Source organism: Lathyrus oleraceus, chromosome 4, assembly GCF_024323335.1.
Source record: "Lathyrus oleraceus cultivar Zhongwan6 chromosome 4, CAAS_Psat_ZW6_1.0, whole genome shotgun sequence".
In the NCBI taxonomy this organism is placed as follows: Eukaryota; Viridiplantae; Streptophyta; class Magnoliopsida; order Fabales; family Fabaceae; genus Lathyrus; species Lathyrus oleraceus.
Genome location: NC_066582.1, coordinates 183,801,202 through 183,821,815, shown reverse-complemented (window position 1 = coordinate 183,821,815; position 20,614 = coordinate 183,801,202). Strand labels below are relative to the sequence as shown.

The 20,614-nt window shown below is 34.4% G+C and overlaps 1 protein-coding gene across 1 annotated transcript; it reads right to left on the bottom strand.

Annotated features, from left to right (window-relative positions):
• Nucleotides 1-2,720: 2,720 nt before the first annotated feature.
• On the bottom strand, nucleotides 2,721-5,775 carry LOC127074428 (SUMO-conjugating enzyme SCE1). Its single transcript, XM_051015745.1, has 5 exons — nucleotides 5,536-5,775; nucleotides 5,333-5,416; nucleotides 3,656-3,808; nucleotides 3,440-3,553; nucleotides 2,721-3,137 (listed from the first exon to the last, which is right to left on the bottom strand). Exons 1-5 carry the CDS (start codon nucleotides 5,599-5,601, stop codon nucleotides 3,075-3,077), a joined length of 480 nt encoding a protein of 159 aa, XP_050871702.1. The 5' UTR covers nucleotides 5,602-5,775; the 3' UTR covers nucleotides 2,721-3,074.
• Between the last annotated feature and the right edge of the window lie 14,839 nt (nucleotides 5,776-20,614).

The window sequence follows — 20,614 nt, the reverse complement described above, 5'->3', positions numbered from 1 at the left end:
TTTATAACAAAAAGATAAAGTAAATTTAAATTATTTTTGTATATTCTAAGTTATTTTTGTATGCTATCTTGAATAAATTATAAAAATAATTTAAAAAAGTTTAAGAATTTTTTTAATAAGGACTATCAAAAAGTGTCACAAATCTTATGTCAAGTAGATAAGCTACAATAAACTAATCTAAACAGATTTTAAAAATTTGTTTGCATTCACTTATCTGTGTGTATATAGTAGCATAAATTTTATGAGACTATTTGTTTAAAAAAACTTATAAAAACAACTTATAATATTGGTTAGAAGGTGTTTTTAGTTTATGAAAAGTTCTTCAAAATAATTAAATTTTACTTTTTTATAATTTAATTTAATATAAAATATAATATAATAATAATAATATTTATAATAATAATAATAATAATAATAGTAATAATAATAATAATAATAATGATAAATTTATTCATATTTATTTAAATATGTCAACCTGATAGTTTTAAAAGGTTTTTTTATGATTTGAGGTCTAATTTTTTTAACTAAATTTTTTTATTATAGAAAAATCTGGACCTTTTATATTTAAAAAAAAAAAACTTGACCCTGTGTAGACTGGGTCTTAGTTCCCTGTTAGTTGACATGGTCTATTTCTATCCCTATTAAAGGCCCAATCATATTTATCCTATAAATATTTCAATTTGCATCAAGACATGAATGATTTTTCATTTTAAATTAAGAGCATGTTACTCATTTTCTTTACTAATTTGAGCATTGGATTGCTAACTTGCTGGTCGGCATTGTTCCCTCGCATAGGAACGCAACTCTAGTGCAACACAACGATCCACCTAGCTTCTATGATCATCATCTCATTCTTGAACAAAACAAAAATAACATGATGTAACTATTTATTTTAGTGTTGATTACAGAGGTGTTGGATATGAGTAATTCACAATCGAATCAAAGTATTTAATTAGTATTTCCTACCCATCTGCTTAAAACTCAACTTATAAAATTGATTTTTTTTAATTTTTTAAAAAAAATTATATCACAATTCACCCATTCCCTCTAATTTTGCGTTCAGAGTCAATTACGCACATGTAGTTTAAATGCCATTAAAGAACAAGCCCATCAATGTGAATCAAAATTGAGCAAATCACAAATGTAGGTGAGAGGAAGAATTGGCCGTACTTCCATACTTCGAGAGCCAAACTCGGCCTTGAAAATATGGATAACATAAGTGTTGTGATTACCTTGAAAATATGGATAACATAAGTGTTGTTATTATTCTTTTGCATGTGTTAAACCACTATAATGGCAGTTAAATGGATATTGGGTACATATAATGCGAAGATTCAAACTCATTGGCTATTTGGACAACTAGTTCGTCAAATTGCACTTGTGTGAAAGCATAACGATCATCCATCATTTTTTTCTAAATCGACTATTGAGCATTGGAGAGTAGTCGTAGTTTGATGTAGGGGTATTCTAAATCAAACCGGTCCAATAAAAAATTGTTAACCGAATCAAACCAAATCAAAAATCACAAAAAAATCAAGTTTGATCCAAATATGTTTGGATCAATTTTTAATAAAAAATTGTGATTCGGCTCAGGTTGTGGTTCGTATTTTACAAACCAAATTAAATCAAATCAAAATGCATTATATTACGATTCAAATTTCACAAATACCACTAAAATGATACCATTTGTAACAAAGAAACCTTTGGATATTAAAGATACACACTTAATACCTCTTTCTAGACCAAAAATCTCTAAATTGAGAATAGAGTTTTGCCGATCGAAAAAGGAAGACAAGTGTAGGAGGAAAAAGATATGTTTTGCAAATAATGAATGAGTATATTGTTTTTCTTGTCCTTGCTATAGCCAAGATGGCCACATTGATTCAGCCAATAAATACCAAATCGTTACAGCTCATCATCACAGTCATATCTAAGAGTCAAGAACTAACGTTCTCTTTTAAATTTAAGATAATAATTTTCACATTTTCACATTTTTATTTTTTTAAGATAATAATTATTTTTTATTGATTTCAATGACAAATAGGTGTCATTTATTGAAATAACCTTATTAACAATAGGTATATGAATTAAAATTCAATAAGTTAGTGAAAAGAAATAATATATACTACTACATTGGTATTGATATTTCAAAGAGACAAATAATCTAAGACAAATAAAAAATAGATAAAAAATAGAAAACTCGACGCTTATTGCGAGATGGAGGGAGTAGAAGTTTTCTACCCCGAAGAAATCTTTTCTCTACACATAATCTTATGATATATGCCAACATTAAACTCTCTTTATAAATATGTAGAAACCCCATCAAAGAGATTATTGATAGATATCATGTGAGAAGTAACTAGATAAATAAATTAAGGGGTTTTTTTTAATGCATTCCATAAGTTGCACTACGTGAAAATACTTAAATGCCTCCAAATTCCCAAGACGCATATCCAGATGCACTAAATTCTGACTTTAACGTTAAAATATTTCGAAGATGCATCTCCATAAGGTATTGAAGCTTGAATTCCTGAAAAATGTATATACAGATGACGATTTAAACTTCACTATCTTCCGAAGATGCATCTCCGGAATATTTTAACGTTAAATCAGAAATTGGGTGCGTCCGAAGATGTATCACCGGCATTTTCACGTGGTGCCGGTGTGCCTAAGTAACTTGTGAGGTGCATTAAAAAAATCATCTAAATTTATGCAGCCAATTGAGCTAAAAATGTTTTGCTATCCAAAAGGAAACATATCCAGAAATGACAAGTTCCTGAGAGAATACTCATAATTCATTACAGTAATCACCCAATAAATAAGAAATGTATAACCAAACATAAGGCACAGAAAGTCACCAACGAGAACTCATTGGTTGACTTTCACATTGTTTATGTATATATATCAACATTTCATCCAAATCTGAGAGTAAGCATGATGCATGATAGTGAAAACATTGGAGTTTGCATATTATGCGTGCCAATGATCACAACAGAACAGTTTTAACGGATGAAAAGAGAAAACATCTACCATACTAACAATAGATTCTTAAAAAAGTTGATAATAGTGTGTTACTAGATAAGTGGTGGGTACTGCTTTGCCTGCAGCCGGACCCTTCTCTTATATTCTGTGGTATCCTGCAAAAATGATTCCAATGTAAAGATTATTTCATGGTAATACGAAAATTAAATCCCAGTTAATCTACCTAGAAATGGAGAGGCTATAAAATGTTACATATCAGATCACAAGGTCCCATGAAGTCGGAACCTATTATTCATAATGCAGTGTTCAAAAACTATATTCGAGAATGCGAGATATTGAGCACTTTGAGAAGTAAATTACTGTGTCGACCAACTGTGCCTTGACTCTAAACCAGGCAAAAAATAGTCGGATTTCTTGTCAAGGTGGTCTTGGATGCCCGCAAGAATTAATTAAGTACCTGGATAAATAGATGATAGCCTTCTGTCTGGGCAGGATCAGCAGGATTTGGCTGGTCAAGCAAATCTTGGATGCCGACGAGAATTTGCTTCACTGTTATGGCTGGTCTCCACCCCTACATGTAATAATGAACCTATAATCAGTTTGCTTGGAATGTTATATCACATTATGAATTAGTTTTAAACAGTCTTGCTAAGTTTACGAAACGTGTACTTACACTGTCTTCATTAAGTATAGACAAGCAAACAGTTCCAGATGGGTAAACATTAGGGTGGAAGAAACCTTGTGGGAATTTACACTTTGGAGGCTTGCTAGGGTAGTCTTCACTAAAGTGTAATGTAAGTGGGAAGAAGCCACCCTCCCAATCAGTCTGCAGCAAATAAATAAAATTCATAAGATGAAAATTAGAGGCTCAAAACTCAATAAGATGCTTATGCTTAATTAATTCGCTAGCTCAATCCTAGCAATGAAGACAGAAAACAAAGTGTGATTCTTTTACAATACATTCAAGGGTAAAATATTCTTGGTTTGAAGTAAAAATTTCTATAACTACGCATTTGTCGAATGCAAATAATCCAAAGTTGGAATTTTCAATTTTTACTTCAAGCCAAATGCCTATAACTCATACCAAAATCTTCATTTGCAAATATTGTGGATCTTGTAAATTGTAGTATTAATGGGGACACTACCAAGTAAGAAAGGAAAAAAAAAAACAAGAAACTACGAGTGCGGGAAACAGACGCCCATGCAATCTGCAATCAAACAGCTGCTTCATTACTAGAGTGTCACTAAAATCTTGAATTTGTCATCTTGAACAGCACCCTCAACATGGCCGAGAAGTCTGCACAAGCATTACCTTCACTGAGAAGGAGACTATGATACTTTTCAATTAAGAGCCAAGCAAGTTTCTAATGCTTTGGAGGATAGAAGCATAGTGGTGATTAATCATATTAGAAGGCAGGGTAATAGCATTCTTTGCATCAGAATAAAACACAACAGTTTCATATCCCAAGCAACAGCCAAACTATGAAAAGTAACCAGAAGTTCCACATAAAAACTAGACAAACCGCCAAAAAATACGACAAAGCCACATATCCAATCACCATGAATATTCCTAAAGAGACCTCCAAAGGTAGTAGACCTGATGGAGATTCCATGACAGCTGTTGGTAAAAAGGGCCAGAAAATAGGGCTTTTAGATAATTGGTGTGATGCACATTTTGGTTATGAATTCGACTAGTTATATTGAACAATTGACAACTACCACATGAATTTGACTTCAATTATCCATAATATCAAAGATCACATGGAAATTGCAATCTAAAACTATGGTTATGAAATGGAGAAGATTCTTAATAGGTTCTTATATCAAGTCTAACTCATCCTTACAAAACCATCATGTAAAGGACTCTATCTTAAGATGCAATAGATTGAATAACAACCCGTTAAAGAAATCCTAATAATGGTGATTAGTTGTGGCCAGGAATATTGAATAGTTGACGACTACCACATGAATTTTGACTTCAATTCACTGTGATATCAAAGATTGCAAGGAGACTGCAATTTAAAATCTTAGTTATGAAATTGAGAAGATTCATATTTCAAATACACCACCTCACGCCCAAGACTAATAGATTTGATGTATGGATATAAACGGTGGTGGCCCGGATCGATATACTCCAATACCATGTTAGATTTTATATTCGGCTTAAGTCATCATTACAAAACCAACATGTAAGATGAGAGATGTAAGTAAGTCTAAAATCATAGAAAGAGATACACAACTTTCACATAACAAAAACAAAAAAATCAATATAACAAAAAATAAACTTAAGAGTTTAATTCATTCATAATCAACAAAAAAAACTGATAGAAAATTAAAGAGAAAAACAAACCCCAGTTTTTCCAGGAATAGTACAATGCCAAATCATCAAATTCACGGAACCATCAGGCAGTATCTCCGGCTTCGCAACAAAACCCTAAATCACAAAAGAAAAAAAAAGGAAAAACGAAACCAATTAGAATCAAAACAAACCCTAGAAAAAAAAAGAGATTCAAAACAGAACCACAAAGGACTAGAAATAGTGATTGTACGGACATGAGGATGATTCTTCCGCCATGACTTACGCTCCTCGGTAAGACGTCCACGAGCAATACCAGACATGGTGTAGTGTTTCTCTTTCTCTGTATTTTTCTCCTCTGAGTCACGAAGTTAACTCGTTCTCAAGCTCCGAGTCGGCTCAGTGGTTCAGAGAGTTAGAAGAGAACGAGACACTTTCGTTCTTTTCGTTCTTCCTTATGTTTTGAGCAAACGAAGATACTTCTATTCTAAGCAATGGTCTTAAAATAAAACGTACGGTCCTGATTTGATTATCGATTCTCGCGAGATTGTCGTTTTCGTGCTTTTTATTTTATTTTATTATTTTTAATGTTTTTGCGTCTACAAAAGTGCAAAGTCAATGTAATATACTATTCCTATATATGTGATTTTTTTTTTGTTCTTTAAAAATTAAAAATGTTCGCGTGAGAATCACGCCGCAGTAGCCTTCACGTGACCAAGTGTGTCTTTTTCTTTTCCAAAAGTTGACCAAAACCTAATTTTGGGAGTAACATAAGTACATTGGTTTGTTTAAGCAAAAAATAAATAATTAAACTGATTTAGCTTTTTCTTTTAATGTTTATATAAAAATTAAACTAAATTAATCAAATACAAATTTTATTGATTTTAATATTAATATTATGTCATTCAAAATTAATCAATTAAAACTTGAATAACATAATTAATTTTTTTATTATAGTTTATATTTTTTTAAATGTTATATTTATGAGAGACTTAATCAAGGGTGGTTCTAGATTTCCGTCAAGAGTGATGTCACTCAAGCGACATCCATATGAAATGTGGGGGACTATTTCTTGGGATAGATGAGATATATTGTATTGTTATCTCATGTTCGCGATGTTATAAGGAGTCATACCATGACTCCCAGTTAAATGGGTTGTCAGTATTCTCCTTTAACGATAGGGAAATAGTTGTTGTCTATAGGGTTTTTTTAAACCTTTGGCTCAAAAAGGTCTCTGTAAATACTTCTTCCCCAATAGGAGAATGGGATAAATCTTAACTCATACATCTCACATACTCTTACTCTAAAGCATTATGCATATAGATAGAGTATCTCACCTCACGTGAGTAGGTCCTCTAAATCACCATAAACACCATCATATAGGGCTTCTCACCATCGTGGGTAAGTCCTAAACACCATACATCATAATATACCTGTTAAGGTCTCTAAGTATCCCTGCCATTGTAGGAGTAACATGAACACATGTACTTTTTTATTAGTACAGTAGCGCTCATCGTGGGGGACCCGACAAAACTAACTTGGGCTACACTTTCTTCATCACAATCATCTCACTCACTATCACCCACCACTCATGTACCTAGCTTCTTCCAATCATGGTTAACGGGAGGGTTTCATCCCTTACAGCGGATGATACTAGTGGTAGCGGTGATCCCAACGCCCTAGCGGAGATGTACGTCGCCATAGAAGAACTACATCGACATAATCACACACTATAGGACAATGTCCACAATATCATATAACACCAACAAGTATTCAATCTCCCAGAGAAGATAGAAGTGTTGGATCCTTAGTCACTCTCGGATGAGATATGGGACACGTCTGTCCCTGAAGGATTCACCCCCCCCCCCCCACACACACACACACTCTAACCAAGTTTAATGGGCGTAGTGATCCATATTAGCATGTCATCTCCATAAACACATTGATGGTCGATATTGGGGCACCTGACTCCATAAAGTGAATACTATCGTCTGTCACCTTCAAGGACGTCGTCCTTCGATGGTTTATGGGTATACCACACGCCTTCATCGCCAACTATCAAGAGTTGGTAAAGAAACTTGTGCACCAATTCACTACCAACCATCACAGTAAGATGTCCGCCACCAGCCTATTCAATATACAACAAGGTCTATCAGAGTCGTTGATGGACTATCTCGCTCATTTTATTGAAGCCACCATCAAGGTCGTTCCCCCAAACCAATAAATGTTTGTAGGGCATTCCAAAATAGACTCACGGCGGGACACATAAACGAGTCTCTCACCTAGAAATCAATGTTTTCTTTGGCGGAAGTGGACACTAGAGAAAAATGTTACATATAGGGGGAGGAGAATAACACCGAGAAGAAGGAGCGAGATGTAAAGGAGCATGTTCCCAACGCTGGAGGTTTACACCACCATATGGAGAGTAATTATACCTCTCCAATCAAAGATAAAACTGCATTCAAGATAATAGGCAATGAAATTTTGTTCTTGGGGGACAGATGCTAGACACGATGTCTGGGGCAAAGTGTAAAATAGTTTAAACCAGATTGACAGACACAAAAGAATTAAAACAGAAATCAATAAATAATACAAGAGAGTTGTTAACTCAGTTTAGTACAACATCACCTACATTTGGGGGACTTCTAGTCCAAGAAAGGAAATTCACTCTCAATAGTATTAGTGTAATTAGTCTTATATGAACAAACCTTGTTCAATTCCTACTTCCTAATACTACTCATGTCTTTCTATTTAGAACTCCCCATAAATATGAGAGCCCCTCTCACTTTATTTCAATCACTACCAATTAATTAATGTTTTCAAAAGTTTACTGATGTTGAATTACAACTTAATTAAACAATCCACTTTTGTGCCTTGAATATTCAGTTTAGCCTTCTTTAGAGATTTATAACAAGCAACAATATAAAGACTCAAAGAACAAAAACCCTAGCACAATAGATTTTCAATATTTATGTTGTGTGTCTTCAAATGTATGGATGAGTCTCTTTAAATATCAATCCACCTTCTGGGCTTTTTCCAATGGGCATTAGATTTGAGAACAACCAGATTTGATTTTTTTTAGAAACATCTAGAAAAAGATTTCATTTTAATTTAATTTAATATTAAATATTCATTTAAATTGATCTGGTCTTAATGAATCTTTCAGCAAATCTTACAAAATAACATCTTGCTAAAAGATACAACACATAGATGATAAATCTCCTTGGAACCAAACTAAAAATGCGCTAGCAAATTTACTCATTGAATTTGTCTTCCAGATTAACAAAAGATGTTGCACGCATGCTGGAACATCTTGTCCCATATGTTACATCTTCACCAAAGATACATTTTGCATTACCTTGTTGTTTTACTAAATGTAACCAACCAAAGGAACAATAATCTCCTCTTTGGTAAATTTTGACTAAAACAACTTACAACCTTTCTACATGATGTGCAGGAGTAAAACAAAACAAAAATCTCATACAAGAGAATTCACACATACATATATCAAAGCATCAGTAGCATACACCCGCAGTGAGACTTACACACTTGTTCATGCACAAACATGCTCACATAGTTGAATGTCATATGTTAGGCCATATGCTCTAGTATATGAGCACACAACTATTAAAATAGAGCACAAAGTAGCACAACACAACAAAACATACAACAACAGAAGTAACACATGCACACCATAGCACATACACATCATTACTCCCCCTTTTGCCATAATTTGGCAAAGGTCAGAAAATGAAAACCATTGGAACTAAAGAACACACCAAAGGGCATGAAAACAAAGCTGGAAATCCATATAGTAGACCCCATAACACAGATGAGTACCAAATTGGAGTAGCTAAAACCATAGTTATCACATAAAAATAAACAAAACATGTCCATCTATAAGGGCCAAATAAAATAAAACTATGATCAAAACACAAAATGTTGCAAACAATATTAGCCAACCATAACTGAAGATAAAAGACATCAGTCTTCATAGCTTTCTCCTCTTTCTCACTAGCAACTTCCTCATCTTCCTCACTTGCACTTTTCTCATCTTTGTCAGCATCCTCTTCTTTGGAAATCATTTTAATCATCCAATCCATATTTTTCTTCCTTAAGGTGATTGATCTAATAGTTTCTTCAAGGGCTTTTGAGAATTCATTGAATTCAAGTAGAACATCCTTCTTTGTGGATTTAGATAAAGGGGAAGAATTTCCATCAGCATCTTTATCTTAACTTCTAGACACCACAATGTCTGGAACATGTGTTCCAACAAACAACCATAGTCAAGAGTCAGAAGCACTGCATTTTTGTTCTTAATTTCTTCAGCATGCACAATATGAAGGTGTTGGTTCAAGATAATTCCAGTGATCAAACAAGGAAAATATATGGGAAGCTTCACAGCAAATGAGTCATCATGTTTCATGGTTTGATCAAACACATACTCTCTAAAATTAAGCTTAGACTTGGTTCCTATTAGAAATATCAATTTGAACAAAGTAGAAGTTATACCTGAATTATGGTTAGTGGGTGCCCAATTGGATGCACGTATCATGTTTAGTAATGCATACTTCACACTTAAGCTTCTAGAAGGGAGTAAACCACTTGAGTTTAGTGGCGTTATAGGTTCTCGGAATTGGCTATTCTTTTTAGGAGGGTAGATTTAGTCGAATTGAGCGGAAGTACATCCTATTTTATATATGCCTTAATAAGTAATATCCAAGAGAATTAAATGATATCACCTACGCCCATTGTGGCGACTTTAGAGGCTTCAATACTCGAGTTTCTTCAATGAAGGAGTGGTTTATCTTGGATCCTCTTCTACTCACGAGCTTATACAGGAAATATGAACGGGTGTTCTGTTCTCTAGGAACATGCCCGACCTCAAATGTCTTGAATTTTGCTAGATTTTCCCGGGCCAAGGCCATGTACAGCTACAACAATGAATCTCTGTTTTGGTCTTCCCCTCTAAATTGGGAGATTATAAGTTGAGAATTCATTCTTAGCTTAACGTTATATGCTCCATCGTTACCGCCAGAGCAAGCTATGTGATTACTGCTTCATACTCAATATGGTTATTAATGGCAGGGAATTCATAGTGTAAAAAGACTTTAATCGCCATTTGACTTCCTTTTCGAGTATCAGGTCAGCTCCATAACCTCAAGTATTGGATAAACCCTTCATAGATACAATCCACGTGTGGGTTAGATCTGGTGAGTTGAGAGTCATTTTGGCTATGAAATATGCAAATAATTGTACTTTCAAATCTTTCCTTAACTCGGAAGAGATGTCGAACTTAGACATTTTGATCGACCATTTAGTCAGTCACCCGTAAGATCTGGACGGTGAAGTACCTATTTCATGGGTAGATCAATTCTAACAACTATGTAATATGCTAGAAAATACCTTTGTAGCTTCCTAGACACGCTCACCAGCTCTAGAGCCATTTTCTCGAATTTATAGTAGAGCATCTCATATTGGCTAAAACTTTGGAAATGGAGTATATTGGGCTTTGATGGGAATTTAGCTCCCTAATCAGGACGTCACTGATGACCTCTTATAAAACAACAAGATATTTATATAAGACTTCCCCAATGGTCGGCCATGTAAGGATTTATGGAGTTGACAAAGCGGTTTTCAGAGAGGAGAAAGCTTGATTGCATTCCGGGGTCTACTTGAATTGTGCATCATTTCTCAATAACTTGTAAAATGGAAGGGAATATTGGATCAACTTCGAGATAAATCGACTCATGGACGTGTCATACCCCAAAACTTTCCCTACCTTATTTCATTTTTTTGTTCGACTTTCGACCCTTATTTCATTTGCATGCTCATGCCATATGCATTCATTTATAATTGCATTCTTCAAATAAGCATCATTGATTCAAGGGTTTGATAATTATAATACAAAAGTGATGTTGGCACAATAGTGATGGTTGATCCATTTCTTATTAATCAAGTTTGTGGAACTCTAATCTTTGGTATATGTTTGTGGTTGTGTTGATTACATCATGGCATAGAATATGGAAGATAATGACTATCTTGGGCTTTGATTCATTTGATCCATGGCATAGTATTTCATTCAAGTGATCAAGAGATTCAGATTCAAGGTTCATATAAAGTCATATTCAAGGAAAATTCAAATATTCAGAGATGTAAATTTGGAAGGAAGTCTTACTTTCCTAGAACACAAGCTACGCATGTCCATTCATTTTAAGAAAAGTCATTTCATTACAAAAATATCCAAATTACAAGTTTACATACAAATTTTCATCTTTTTGACCTACAGTTGACTTTTGGTCAATTGTTGACTTTTTGGTCAAATCGTTGACCAAAGCCAACCTACGCTAAACCCTGGTCTATATTCTTATTCGTCTTCAAGACACTTCACTTCTTGTGCCTCAAAGCCTTTAAGCATCCAAAACATCTTCACAAGCCTAGATCCATGCCTTGTTAAATCCATATGTCTTGCTAAACCTTCATGGATAATGCTTCATGGTAAACATGTAACACCAGCTCAGCAAAATCACATACAAAATGAGAAAAAAGCCAAGACCTTATGCTTCACACATGAGCCAGTGTACCAAAACACTAAAAAGGACCCATTTTTGAGTTGGTAACCGGTTACGCAAAACCTGGTAACCGGCTACACCTATATCAACTCACTAGAAAATCGTATTTTTGTTATGGTAATCGGTTATGCAAAACGTGGTAACCGATTACCCCTGTGTTCACCAACATATAAAGGCCTATTTATGTTCTGGTAACCGGTTACTCAAAACCTGGTAACCGATTACATCTGCTTTTTTTAGCCTTAATAAACAGCCCATAACACATTTTTTTCGTTCTAGTAACCTGTTACACAATATCAGGTAACTAGTTACACCTGCTATTTTTGAAATTTTCAGCTCAATTCCAGCATCGCAAAAGAATTTCAAACACTCCTAAATAAGTCCAATTCACATAATACATAGTATTTCACATGAAACTATGCAGCAAAGAAACACTAGCAGCTTCACATTTTGAACCAAAGCATTCCTACACTAACATTCACCAATACTTGAACTACACTAACTTCACCAACCTGTCATATTAGTCCCTAAATACACTTCAATAACAGTTCCAACAAATAATTTAACAGCTCACTAACATTGTTAACGCTTGCAACCAACTTCCTTATGAAATCATTTAACATTTACTGTTGCTTTAACTTCTAATAAAGCTACCCGAAAAAGTTGACCGGAATAGTTAGAGAATTCATCTATATAAATGCACTACACTCTTCAATCTTCATGAATAATCACCATAATTATTCATTCTCTGAAAATTCCACGAAAATTCAGAATTCACTCTCTCAACCCATCTCCCTCGCCATATTAAAGCTCTACCAACATTGGAGCAAGCTTCACCTTGAAGTTTGTAACCATTTGAGCTAAGTCTCATACACTCTACACTACTCTTATACTCACACAATCAGCAACAACAACAATAGTTCAACTCAGGATTTTACAGAATTAATTCTTGAGAGGAAGAAGTTCATTGCAGAAGTAGAAGATCGAAGGTTCAAAGTAGCATGCTTCTGGTTTTATTCATCTTCATCATCTTCAAATTTCAACAATTTCCAAGACATACCTATGTCTTGCAGGTCAGTGAATTTTTTACCTCCTGTGTTTGCTTGAATCTTGATACCATAATGTAGCTCTTACAATGGAGAATCAAAGTCCTAAGGTTTGGTGGCTTGATTCTTCTCCTCTGTCATTTAATTTTTATTTTAGAGGTTAGGGCTCATCACTTTCTTGATGCAATTTTGGAAATTGGTTGAGCGTTGAATTGAATTAATGAGAGATATAGAAAGAGGAGACAAAGAGGAGCATTTTTGATATTGCAACTTGATTGTTCCGGACAACTCTATCACCTCCAGTGGTGGAGCAAAGTGATGGAAGCATGGAAGAAGAAGACAAGCATGGAAGTGAAGAAGAAGTTTTGCTGAATTTTCCTCTTTTCCCCTTGCAAATTTGGTTGGGCTTTAATGCTCTAAGCCCACTATTTTGTTGTTTACACCATAGTTTGCTCTACACACCCCTCTATTGAACACAACAACTACACTTTGCATTGGGTCTCAATATGTTAGGCCTAAGGCTTCAGTTTCTAGGCCACACTCCCTTCTGACCCGTACACCCCTATGCAGTAGTGATTTTTATGATAATAAACTTTAATTAATTTTAATACTCTTTTTAATGATTTTCTACACTTTTATGCATTTTAATACATATTAATATTCATGTTAATATTTTTTTATACATTTAATTCTTACATGAAAAATACTTGAAAATAAAAATAAAAATAGTTAATGCATGTTTATGTTTAGTTTAGGATTAATTTTTAATTTGACTTTTAGAAATCAATATGCATGTTAATACTTTTTTTTTTTAGAAATTAATGTTTATGTTAGTATTACATTCTTTATTAGCATTGAGTAGTTAGTGTTAATTTTAGTTAATTCTTTAGAAATTGATATGCATGATACTACCTTAATTTCTTTATGACTTTAGTCCTTTAATAAAAATCCATATGCTTGATATCTGATCCATGCCCTGATTGATTGACCGGAGTCATCTTTGATCAATTAACCATTTCACATTTTATTTATTTCCCCTATCCAATTTAGTGATCATAATTCTCTTGATCACTTGATAGGATTAGACCTATATACTTTCACCACACTAGATTCTAAATTAATGCAAGTTCAAGACATCATACAAGACCTCAAGGCTGAAGACACTGGACATCAAGCACAACAAAAAGATTCATCTTTAACACTTGTCTGTCATGATGCGAATTGTGTGTCACGAGCCTTAAGCAATAGAGAAGAATGAGATGGATGATTTCTATCCTTGTTTTGAGTATCTTTGGGTATGGGGCGTAAGCCCCAATTATTCAAAATATTCACCTCTGTTCATAAACTTTAGTGTAATTTAAACCAAATGATTGTCAAGCCTTTTTCCCTCATACACTGCAATGATCAGCAACATTACACTTGTCTCTTTGGACCAAACACACACTTTATTTAGACTTCTATACATCCTTTGGTTTAATCACCTTATGGTTAAAACACTCACTTCTAAACCAGACCTCTCTCTTTGGGTTAATCACTTCTTATGGTTAAGACATTATTCCTTCTCATACCTTTCTTTTTCATGCATTTCCATATGTGTTTTATGCTTAGGCACTTTATTCATTGGTTAATCACCGTCTATTTCTTAAAATACCATATTTTCATTCTTTGGGTTAATCACCACTTTTCGGTTAACTGATGACACTAAAATTCACCGTATTTTTTACTCTGATTTCGCATGCATTTTAGTTGTTTTATTATCATTTTGTTATGTTATTACTATGTTTCTCTTTGTTTTCAGGTTTTCAGGCTAATCGGAGCCCCAATCGAGAAAAGGAGTGAAAACGAGCTAAAAACCCTAAAATTCAGCATTTTACACTTGTGGCTCCCACTGTGGCTGGCGCCATGGGCCCTGCCATGACGTAGCTCAACTTCCCTCAACTGCCACGTTCCACACTACTTCCACTAAGGCGCCACATATTGGCCTTGTGGCGGGCGCCACAAGAGGAAAAGTTTTCCCTTCCAAATTCAAACTGAAGGGCATCCTTGTCTTTTCCATTATTTTACATGCCTATAAATAGAGACTCAAATTCATTTGTTTATGTGAGCAAATTCTTTACTTTGAATAAGTTTTGAAAGATAGCAAATTGTGTGATCATTGTCTAATTGTTGGTTGAGAACAACCAGATTTGATTTTTTTTAGAAACATCTAGAAAAAGATTTCATTTTAATTTAATTTAATATTAAATATTCATTTAAATTGATCTGGTCTTAATGAATCTTTCAGCAAATCTTACAAAATAACATCTTGCTAAAAGATACAACACATAGATGATAAATCTCCTTGGAACCAAACTAAAAATGCGCTAGCAAATTTACTCATTGAATTTGTCTTCCAGATTAACAAAAGATGTTGCACGCATGCTGGAACATCTTGTCCCACATGTTACATCTTCACCAAAGATACATTTTGCATTACCTTGTTGTTTTACTAAATGTAGCCAACCAAAGGAACAATAATCTCCTCTTTGGTAAATTTTGACTAAAACAACTTACAACCTTTCTACATGATGTGCAGGAGTAAAACAAAACAAAAATCTCATACAAGAGAATTCACACATACATATATCAAAGCATCAGTAGCATACACCCGCTGTGAGACTTACACACTTGTTCATGCACAAACATGCTCACATAGTTGAATGTCATATGTTAGGCCATATGCTCTAGTATATGAGCACACAACTATTAAAATAGAGCACAAAGTAGCACAACACAACAGAACATACAACAACAGAAGTAACACATGCACACCATAGCACATACACATCATTACTCCCCCTTTTGCCATAATTTGGCAAAGGTCAGAAAATGAAAACCATTGGAACTAAAGAACACACCAAAGGGCATGAAAACAAAGCTGGAAATCCATATAGTAGACCCCATAACACAGATGAGTACCAAATTGGAGTAGCTAAAACCATAGTTATCACATAAAAATAAACAAAACATGTCCATCTATAAGGGCCAAATAAAATAAAACTATGATCAAAACACAAAATGTTGCAAACAATATTAGCCAACCATAACTGAAGATAAAAGACATCAGTCTTCATAGCTTTCTCCTCTTTCTCATTAGCAACTTCCTCATCTTCCTCACTTGCACTTTTCTCATCTTTGTCAGCATCCTCTTCTTTGGAAATCATTTTAATCATCCAATCCATATTTTTCTTCCTTAAGGTGATTGATCTAATAGTTTCTTCAAGGGCTTTTGAGAATTCATTGAATTCAAGTAGAACATCCTTCTTTGTGGATTTAGATAAAGGGGAAGAATTTCCATCAGCATCTTTATCTTAACTTCTAGACACCACAATGTCTGGAACATGTGTTCCAACAAACAACCATAGTCAAGAGTCAGAAGCACTGCATTTTTGTTCTTAATTTCTTCAGCATGCACAATATGAAGGTGTTGGTTCAAGATAATTCCAGTGATCAAACAAGGAAAATATATGGGAAGCTTCACAGCAAATGAGTCATCATGTTTCATGGTTTGATCAAACACATACTCTCTAAAATTAAGCTTAGACTTGGTTCCTATTAGAAATATCAATTTGAACAAAGTAGAAGTTATACCTGAATTATGGTTAGTGGGTGCCCAATTGGATGCACGTATCATGTTTAGTAATGCATACTTCACACTTAAGCTTCTAGAAGGGAGTAAACCACTTGAGTTTAGTGGCGTTATAGGTTCTCGGAATTGGCTATTCTTTTTAGGAGGGTAGATTTAGTCGAATTGAGCGGAAGTACATCCTATTTTATATATGCCTTAATAAGTAATATCCAAGAGAATTAAATGATATCACCTACGCCCATTGTGGCGACTTTAGAGGCTTCAATACTCGAGTTTCTTCAATGAAGGAGTGGTTTATCTTGGATCCTCTTCTACTCACGAGCTTATACAGGAAATATGAACGGGTGTTCTGTTCTCTAGGAACATGTCCGACCTCAAATGTCTTGAATTTTGCTAGATTTTCCCTGGCCAAGGCCATGTACATCTACAACAATGAATCTCTGTTTTGGTCTTCCCCTCTAAATTGGGAGATTATAAGTTGAGAATTCATTCTTAGCTTAACGTTATATGCTCCATCGTTGCCGCCAGAGCAAGCTATGTGATTACTGCTTCATACTCAATATGGTTATTAATGGCAGGGAATTCATAGTGTAAAAAGACTTTAATCGCCATTTGACTTCCTTTTCGAGTATCAGGTCAGCTCCATAACCTCAAGTATTGGATAAACCCTTCATAGATACAATCCACGTGTGGGTTAGATCTGGTGAGTTGAGAGTCATTTTGGCTATGAAATCTGCAAATAATTGTACTTTCAAATCTTTCCTTAACTCGGAAGAGATGTCGAACTTAGACATTTTGATCGACCATTTAGTCAGTCACCCGTAAGATCTGGACGGTGAAGTATCTATTTCATGGGTAGATCAATTCTAACAACTATGTAATATGCTAGAAAATACCTTTGTAGCTTCCTAGACACGCTCACCAGCTCTAGAGCCATTTTCTCGAATTTATAGTAGAGCATCTCATATTGGCTAAAACTTTGGAAATGGAGTATATTGGGCTTTGATGGGAATTTAGCTCCCTAATCAGGACGTCACTGATGACCTCTTATAAAACAACAAGATATTTATATAAGACTTCCCCAATGGTCGGCCATGTAAGGATTTATGGAGTTGACAAAGCGGTTTTCAGAGAGGAGAAAGCTTGATTGCATTCCGGGGTCTACTTGAATTGTGCATCATTTCTCAATAACTTGTAAAATGGAAGGGAATATTGGATCAACTTCGAGATAAATCAACTCATGGACGTGTCATACCCCAAAACTTTCCCTACCTTATTTCATTTTTTTGTTCGACTTTCGACCCTTATTTCATTTGCATGCTCATGCCATATGCATTCATTTATAATTGCATTCTTCAAATAAGCATCATTGATTCAAGGGTTTGATAATTATAATACAAAAGTGATGTTGGCACAATAGTGATGGTTGATCCATTTCTTATTAATCAAGTTTGTGGAACTCTAATCTTTGGTATATGTTTGTGGTTGTGTTGATTACATCATGGCATAGAATATGGAAGATAATGACTATCTTGGGCTTTGATTCATTTGATCCATGGCATAGTATTTCATTCAAGTGATCAAGAGATTCAGATTCAAGGTTCATATAAAGTCATATTCAAGGAAAATTCAAATATTCAGAGATGTAAATTTGGAAGGAAGTCTTACTTTCCTAGAACACAAGCTACGCATGTCCATTCATTTTAAGAAAAGTCATTTCATTACAAAAATATCCAAATTACAAGTTTACATACAAATTTTCATCTTTTTGACCTACAGTTGACTTTTGGTCAATTGTTGACTTTTTGGTCAAATCGTTGACCAAAGCCAACCTACGCTAAACCCTGGTCTATATTCTTATTCGTCTTCAAGACACTTCACTTCTTGTGCCTCAAAGCCTTTAAGCATCCAAAACATCTTCACAAGCCTAGATCCATGCCTTGTTAAATCCATATGTCTTGCTAAACCTTCATGGATAATGCTTCATGGTAAACATGTAACACCAGCTCAGCAAAATCACATACAAAATGAGAAAAAAGCCAAGACCTTATGCTTCACACATGAGCCAGTGTACCAAAACACTAAAAAGGACCCATTTTTGAGTTGGTAACCGGTTACGCAAAACCTGGTAACCGGCTACACCTATATCAACTCACTAGAAAATCGTATTTTTGTTATGGTAATCGGTTATGCAAAACGTGGTAACCGATTACCCCTGTGTTCACCAACATATAAAGGCCTATTTATGTTCTGGTAACCGGTTACTCAAAACCTGGTAACCGATTACATCTGCTTTTTTTAGCCTTAATAAACAGCCCATAACACATTTTTTTCGTTCTAGTAACCTGTTACACAATATCAGGTAACTAGTTACACCTGCTATTTTTGAAATTTTCAGCTCAATTCCAGCATCGCAAAAGAATTTCAAACACTCCTAAATAAGTCCAATTCACATAATACATAGTATTTCACATGAAACTATGCAGCAAAGAAACACTAGCAGCTTCACATTTTGAACCAAAGCATTCCTACACTAACATTCACCAATACTTGAACTACACTAACTTCACCAACCTGTCATATTAGTCCCTAAATACACTTCAATAACAGTTCCAACAAATAATTTAACAGCTCACTAACATTGTTAACGCTTGCAACCAACTTCCTTATGAAATCATTTAACATTTACTGTTGCTTTAACTTCTAATAAAGCTACCCGAAAAAGTTGACCGGAATAGTTAGAGAATTCATCTATATAAATGCACTACACTCTTCAATCTTCATGAATAATCACCATAATTATTCATTCTCTGAAAATTCCACGAAAATTCAGAATTCACTCTCTCAACCCATCTCCCTCGCCATATTAAAGCTCTACCAACATTGGAGCAAGCTTCACCTTGAAGTTTGTAACCATTTGAGCTAAGTCTCATACACTCTACACTACTCTTATACTCACACAATCAGCAACAACAACAATAGTTCAACTCAGGATTTTACAGAATTAATTCTTGAGAGGAAGAAGTTCATTGCAGAAGTAGAAGATCGAAGGTTCAAAGTAGCATGCTTCTGGTTTTATTCATCTTCATCATCTTCAAATTTCAACAATTTCCAAGACATACCTATGTCTTGCAGGTCAGTGAATTTTTTACCTCCTGTGTTTGCTTGAATCTTGATACCATAATGTAGCTCTTACAATGGAGAATCAAAGTCCTAAGGTTTGGTGGCTTGATTCTTCTCCTCTGTCATTTAATTTTTATTTTAGAGGTTAGGGCTCATCACTTTCTTGATGCAATTTTGGAAATTGGTTGAGCGTTGAATTGAATTAATGAGAGATATAGAAAGAGGAGACAAAGAGGAGCATTTTTGATATTGCAACTTGATTGTTCCGGACAACTCTATCACCTCCAGTGGTGGAGCAAAGTGATGGAAGCATGGAAGAAGAAGACAAGCATGGAAGTGAAGAAGAAGTTTTGCTGAATTTTCCTCTTTTCCCCTTGCAAATTTGGTTGGGCTTTAATGCTCTAAGCCCACTATTTTGTTGTTTACACCATAGTTTGCTCTACACACCCCTCTATTGAACACAACAACTACACTTTGCATTGGGTCTCAATATGTTAGGCCTAAGGCTTCAGTTTCTAGGCCACACTCCCTTCTGACCCGTACACCCCTATGCAGTAGTGATTTTTATGATAATAAACTTTAATTAATTTTAATACTCTTTTTAATGATTTTCTACACTTTTATGCATTTTAATACATATTAATATTCATGTTAATATTTTTTTATACATTTAATTCTTACATGAAAAATACTTGAAAATAAAAATAAAAATAGTTAATGCATGTTTATGTTTAGTTTAGGATTAATTTTTAATTTGACTTTTAGAAATCAATATGCATGTTAATACTTGTTTTTTTTTAGAAATTAATGTTTATGTTAGTATTACATTCTTTATTAGCATTGAGTAGTTAGTGTTAATTTTAGTTAATTCTTTAGAAATTGATATGCATGATACTACCTTAATTTCTTTATGACTTTAGTCCTTTAATAAAAATCCATATGCTTGATATCTGATCCATGCCCTGAT